Source organism: Cherax quadricarinatus, chromosome 71 (assembly GCF_038502225.1).
Source record: "Cherax quadricarinatus isolate ZL_2023a chromosome 71, ASM3850222v1, whole genome shotgun sequence".
In the NCBI taxonomy this organism is placed as follows: Eukaryota; Metazoa; Arthropoda; class Malacostraca; order Decapoda; family Parastacidae; genus Cherax; species Cherax quadricarinatus.
The window spans coordinates 15,742,428-15,749,927 of NC_091362.1; the positions used below are offsets into that span (position 1 = coordinate 15,742,428).

The 7,500-nt window shown below is 37.5% G+C and overlaps 1 protein-coding gene across 3 annotated transcripts in view; it reads left to right on the forward strand.

Moving 5' to 3' along the window:
• LOC128700327 (troponin C, isotype gamma) overlaps positions 1 to 7,500 on the forward strand; it is a 67,637-nt gene that overhangs the window by 52,348 nt on the left and 7,789 nt on the right. For 2 of the 3 annotated variants that reach the window (XM_053793436.2, XM_053793434.2), the window contains exons 3-5: positions 2,724 to 2,867; positions 5,537 to 5,656; positions 7,378 to 7,500. The exon at positions 7,378 to 7,500 is cut by the window's right edge and continues 9 nt beyond it. In XM_053793436.2, coding sequence (XP_053649411.1) covers positions 2,724 to 2,867; positions 5,537 to 5,656; positions 7,378 to 7,500 — 387 coding nt within the window. Of the gene's footprint in view, positions 1 to 86; positions 115 to 2,723; positions 2,868 to 5,536; positions 5,657 to 7,377 lie in introns of all 3 variants that reach the window. The other variant, XM_053793433.2, reaches the window with a different exon arrangement.

The window sequence follows — 7,500 nt, forward strand, 5'->3', positions numbered from 1 at the left end:
GCATGATAGTGCATGCCTCTTTAAGACGTCGGCTTCCTTGTGTCGACGTTGTTACAAGTGTGTTCAGCCTCCTTCTTCTGTTACAGGATTCGCTCGACAAGGCTCAAGTCGATGGTATGCCACAACCTCTCGTCTACAACTCTCTGCTCTCGTCTCTCCGTGTCTAGCTCCTTTCCCTGCTGCTTCCTACCTCCCATCACCAACTCACAATCACCGTCTTCGTTGTGGGTTAAAGACACGTTTACCTATTTGCATTAGAACTGAAAAGCCACTGGCGGCCAAAAAAATCTCAATAAATGTCTTGATCACTGCACACGTGTCTCGTACCAACAACTAGTCGGTATCGCCATACCACCTCCACCAGGCCAGTCTAGCGCCTTCATATATGCAAGCCAGAGCTCCCTTGTCCGTGGACTTTTATCACGTGTCATATTTTATATTCCTGGGGACGGGATAAGCGCGTGGGGGGCATAGAACGCCTGGGGAGTGGAAGTAATCAGGTTTGTTTTGAAGAAGGGAGAGTGTAGCTCCAGTTCCCTTGTTACAGATTTGTACTAGAATCCCTCAGTGACTCGATAACTTTGTTGCAAAAAAAGAAATAGTATCTTCGTTACTGAAATATTTCCTAATGTTTTACGCATCATTTAATGTAACCTTAGGATGTCTATTATCTTTCTGCTAATGTATTTACGATAGATAACAATTATGACACGTGATACACAATAGAAGAATTATAGTCCGCTGGAATGATAAAAGCTTCATATAATCATTTTTATTGTTCTGCATTTGCTTATTTCTGTGTTCAAGTTTGTCATCATTGCTTGTGTCTTGTCTAACACAATACTTCTCATGAGAAGAGTGTCTTGTAGCTTTTCTGGCTCAGCTGTTGACTAAGATATTTCACTGTGACGCGAATGCTTGTGTCTGATGCCTTGTCTCTAACAAGTGATGTCCCGTGTCTAACAAGTGATGTCCTGTGTCTAACAAGTGATGTCCCTCTTTTCAAAACTATGGCACATCAACTCCTCCATGTGTGTAACTACCCAGGATTCACAGGAATATTACAACAGTGAATAATTTAATCTTTAACATAGCCAGAGTTTCATCGCTGGTGAACCTGATGGACACAGCCTCAACATTTTTTCAAAAAAAAAAAAAAATATTTTTAATGACGGTTCTTCTTCAAACTACTGCTGGACCAGTCGGGCTTTTGGTAACCAAGTAGACTCATACATAACTATAAAGACCAGCATCGGTCTGCCCCCCACTCAGAATAAAACATTAACAAGTATAAATCCCATGTTTTTATATAAAAACAAAAGAAACATTCATCAACTTATGAATGCTGTACCAAAGAGATCCTTGACGAGACGTACAGAGGCGTGATTCACACAGCTACATCCTTAACATTAACTTATGACTACCATTCAGCGAGTTTTATGACTCCACCGATAACAAGTAAGTAAGATGAATATATCTCAGTTACATCAAAACATACCTAAGAGGGCCTACAGACCCTTCATATATAATCTTATTGATTTAAGAGCACACCTACAAGACATTATCGACTCAGCATAGATTCCTTCACTGCTACACTATGAATGTAGCTCTTGTGTGAGTATCTTGAAAGTAGCACTCGAGATTCACTCTGGTGACGTAACTGACGCAAGTGTAGCCTCGACTTAACGACGCTACTTGGTGTCAAGAAAGCCACCAGATCGAACCCCAAGTACACGTTACGCACCAAAAAATATATTCATGACATTGTGGACTGCCATTTCAGAAACCTTGTGGACCATCACACATACGACTGTCTTCTAACAACGATGAGACTTCAAGGTTTACGCTACACTAACACTTTCACAGAGTTAGCCAGGGAGGACGGCTCATGGAGGTATTTCAAAAATCTTGCATCATTCTTAGGTATGTTAGCGGTGGTAATGCTTATCAGGGGACGAAGTCAGGCACCTGGCCAGTGCCGTACCCACTGATTCAATAGCGGTGATGCAGCGGAATTAATCTGGGCAACCAGGGTGAGGCAATGAGCTGAAAGAGAGCCAGGTAATTCGTTGAAAGATGATGGATTCCCATGTTTTTCAGTGAGCTAGGATGAAAGTCAAGCTCTGCAGTAAACTAAGGTTAAAGCTAAGCTCTGCAGTGAGCGAGGATTAGTGCTAAGCTTTGCAATAATCTAGGGGTTGAAGAAAAGCTCTGCAGTGAGGTAGGACAGAACCAAACATCGCAGTGAGGTAGGATAGAACTAAACATCGCAGTGAGGTAGGACAGAACCAAACATCGCAGTGAGGTAGGACAGAACCAAACATCGCAGTGAGGTAGGATAGAACTAAACATCGCAGTGAGGTAGGATAGAACTAAACATCGCAGTGAGGTAGGACAGAACCAAACATCGCAGTGAGGTAGGATAGAACTAAACATCGCAGTGAGGTAGGATAGAACTAAACATTGCAGTGAGATATAAGAGAACCAAACAAGTGAGGTAGGGTTGCAGAGATCTAGAATATAACCAAAATCAACTGAGAGGTGAAGAAGACCTAACAAAAAATACAAAAAATACACCACAAATCAACATCGAGCGACCCAAAACACCATATCATAAACAGCCACAGAAAAAAAAACAATAGCCACAGGAGTGTCATGACGTTTCCCTAAAGTAAACTGTTCTTTGTTATTTATGCTCTTAACACCAAATGATTCTGATGCAGGTCTCCGCAAGGCTTTCGACGCCTTCGACACGGACAAGAAGGGAGCCATCAGCACAGACACGGTCTCCACCATCCTGAGGATGATGGGCGTCAAGATCTCAGAGAAGAACCTTCAGGAGGTCATCTCAGAGGTCGACGAAGATGGTAAGTAGCACAGGGGAGAAGACGAAGGAAGAAAGGGGAAAAAACATATTGATATTTACAGAACGTTTGGACCAATAGGCGACAGAATTCTCCGTGCAGTTAAGAGATTTTACAGAGAAGACATTACAGAAACACACTTTTATTAAGACAATGTTTCGCTTTATGCAGGAGATTTACCAAATGATGATAATGTTTTAAATAGAGGAAAAAAATTATCCCAATAAGTATTCTGTAATGTGTCTCTCTCGCTTTTGTCATCAATACACCTGTCGAGTACAGGTGATTACATATTCATCTACACAGTATAATCATTTAGGTCCTTAACTGATTATACTCTTCTTATATTAATGTTAGTTAAAGGGTATTTTCTTTAGCTAATTAGAGTAAATGCGCAACGAAGCCCTCGGAATAGGCCAATTTAACTAACAACACTGATGAGACGTTATTAGACGTTGTTGAGACGTAAACAAAATACTGTTATAATCAATTTTTATGTCTGGAAGTAAATCAATCAATATATATATATATATATATATATATATGTCGTGCCGAATAGGCAGAACTTGCGATCTTGGCTTAAATAGCAACGCTCATCTTGCCATATAGGACAAGTGAAAATTTGTGTATGCAATAATTTCGCCAAAATCATTCTGAACCTAACGAAAAAAAATATATTTGATTGTGTTTGTTTAGTACTAAATTACGACATATATATATATATATATGTCGTGCCGAATAGGCAGAACTTGCGATCTTGGCTTAAATGGCAACGCTCATCTTGCCATATAAGACAAATTGTAAACATATTTAAAATATATTTAGTTGGGTTAGGCTAAACTAAATTGCTTTTGTTATAATAAGGTTAGGTAAGTTTTCTAAGATTCTTTTGGTGCAAAATTAAAAATTTGTACATTAACATTAATGAAAAAAATATATCTTTAATCGTATAAGAGAAAATTTCAGAAAGGACTTAATTTTAAATGAGTTCTTGCTAATTGACCAGTTTTACATATTCGGCACGACATATATATATATATATATATATATATATATATATATATATATATATATATATATATATATATATATATATATATATATATATATATATATATAATATATATATATATATATATATATATATATATATATATATATATATATATATATATATATATATATATATATATATATATATATATGTCGTGCCGAATAGGCAGAACTTGCGATCTTGGCTTAAATAGCAACGCTCATCTTGCCATATAGGACAAGTGAAAATTTGTGTATGCAATAATTTCGCCAAAATCATTCTGAACCTAACGAAAAAAAATATATTTGATTGTGTTTGTTTAGTACTAAATTACTGTAAACATATTTAAAATATATTTAGTTGGGTTAGGCTAAAATAAATTGCTTTTGTTATAATAAGGTTAGGTAAGTTTTCTAAGATTCTTTTGGTGCAAAATTAAAAATTTGTACATTAACATTAATGAAAAAAATATATCTTTAATCGTATAAGAGAAAATTTCAGAAAGGACTTAATTTTAAATGAGTTCTTGCTAATTGACCAGTTTTACATATTCGGCACGACATATATATATATATATATATATATATATATATATATATATATATATATATATATATATATATATATATATATATATATATATATATATATATATATATATATATATATATATATATATATATATATATATATATATATATATATATATATATATATATATACATATATATATATATGTCGTGCCGAATAGGCAGAATTTGCTATCTTGGCTTAAATAGCAACGCTCATCTTGCCATATAGAACAAGTGAAAATTTGTGTATGCAATAATTTCGCCAAAATCATTGTGAACCTAATGAAAAAATTATTTTTCACTGTGTTTGGTTAGTATTAAATTATTGTAAGCAAATCTAAAATATATTTAGTTGGGTTAGGCTAAAATAAATTGTTCTTGTTATAATAAGGTTAGGTAAGTTTTCTAAGATTCTTTTGGAGCAAATTTAAAAATTTTTACATTAAAATTAATGAAAAAACTATATCTTTAAACGTATAAGATAAAATTTTAGGAAGGACTTAATTTTAAATGAGTTCTTGCTAATTGACCAGTTTTAGATATTCGGCACGACATATATATATATATATATATATATATATATATATATATATATATATATATATATATATATATATATATATATATATATATATATATATCAATAAAGGCTCGCATTACACTGTATTTGTGTCCATTTTTTTTTCATCGTGTCGGTATTTTATACCATTTATCTCCATAGAAAGTAAGTTGAGCTAGGTATAAAAATTTTAACAGGGATTCTACTCTAAAAGCTAAATTGTTTGCTATCATGATACCAAATTTAACTTGTAACAATGAGCTTGATTCCTTGACCATCATCGATTCTAGATCATCACCAAATACCCTTGATTCACATAATGCCTCTAACAATATACTCATTTAGGATGCACAATGAAGTATCGGCTATCGTCCAAAGGGTAAACATCGGGTGTACAATAACCAAGTGGCTGCCTTCCACCGAGTGGAAATCGGGCGCACAACTACCTACTTCGACGACAAAAATCTAGGTCCTGATCGTACCTTTCTCACTCGATGCTTTCTCGCAGGTTCTGGGGAATTGGAGTTTGAGGAGTTCTGCGCCTTAGCTGCTAAATTCCTTATAGAAGAGGACGAGGAATCCTTGAAAGCAGAGTTAAAAGAAGCCTTCCGTATATACGACAAACAAGGTAAGAATGCGTGAAAAACGGGGTGAATATACACGACACACAAGCTGAGAATCTATTACAACCGAGGTATATATCATAAACAAGGCGAGTATATACAACAAATAAGGTGGGAATGCGTGAAAAACGGGGTGGATATACACGACACACAAGTTGGGAATATATTACAACCGAGGTATATATCATAAACAAGGCGAGTATATACAACAAATAAGGTGAGAATGCGTGAAAAACGGGGTGGATATACACGACACACAAGTTGGGAATATATTACAACCGAGGTATATATCATAAACAAGGCGAGTATATACAACAAATAAGGTGAGAATGCGTGAAAAACGGGGTGGATATACACGACACACAAGCTGGGAATATACGACAACCCAGGAATATATCATAAACAAAGGCGAGTATATACGACAAGTCAGGTGCACGACTGGGATCGCTCCTCTGCACTCACCACGGACCCCCTCTCCCATCCACACAACCTGTAGAGGAGAATTAGTCGACATTTCGGTCCGTTCATGACCATTATCAAGTCACGAACGAATAAAATGCCTCGGCATAGTGCGAAACGTCGCTCAATTTTCAACTACAGTTGATGGGCTAGAAGTAAATGGTTCCAGCCTTGTTATTTCAGCTTATAATGATTGGCTAATGGACTGCACGAGGGCCATTAAAGGCTGCTCATAACTTAATGAACAAAAATACACATTACCATGAGTGAAACAATACATAAATATCCCGCACATAGGAGAGAAAAGCTTATGACGACGTTTCAGTCTGACTTGGACCATTTACAAGTCCAAGTCGAACCGAAACGTCGTTATAAGCTTTTCTGCTGAAGAGGATCCCAGAAGGGGGTCGATTATTATTATTATAATCAAAAAGAAGCGCTAAGCCACAAGGACTATACAGCTGAAGGGGGTCGAAATATACAGATCATTGAATCTCCTGAGTTTCTGTCTCCATGTGGATTATTGAGCCTTTAAATAATATTGAACATATCTCAAAATGTCTAAAGTAACACTTCAGTAGGTAAGCCTTAGTAAAGTTCTGATTCTTGAAGCATGTAAACACGAGTACCTGTCCTTGACACAAGTACCTGTCCTTGACACAAGTACCTGTCCTTGACACGAGTACCTGTCCTTGACACGAGTACCTGTCCTTGACACGAGTACCTGTCCTTGACACGAGTACCTGTCCTTGACACGAGTACCTGTCCTTGACACGAGTACCTGCCCTTGACACGAGTACCTGTCCTTGACACGAGTACCTGTCCTTGACACGAGTACCTGTCCTTGACACGAGTACCTGTCCTTGACACGAGTACCTGTCCTTGACACGAGTACCTGTCCTTGACACGAGTACCTGTCCTTGACACGAGTACCTGTCCTTGACACGAGTACCTGCTCTTGACATGAGTACCTGTCCTTGACACGAGTACCTGTCCTTGACACGAGTACCTGCCCTTGACATGAGCGCCTGTCCTTGACACTAGTACCTGTCCTTGACACGAGTACCTGTTCTTGACACGAGTACCTGCCCTTGACATGAGTACCTGTCCTTGACACGAGTACTGTCCTTGACACGAGTACGTGTCCTTGACACGAGTACCTGTCCTTGACACGAGTACCTGTCCTTGACACGAGTACCTGCCCTTGACACGAGTACCTGCCCTTGACACGAGTACCTGCCTTTGACACGAGTACCCGCCCTTGCAGGAGATGGTTATATAACGACGGGAACGCTGAAGGAGATCTTGCGGGAGCTGGACAACAAGCTAACAGAAGAGGACTTGGACGGCATCATTGATGAGGTCGACGAGGATGGTTCTGGTACACTTG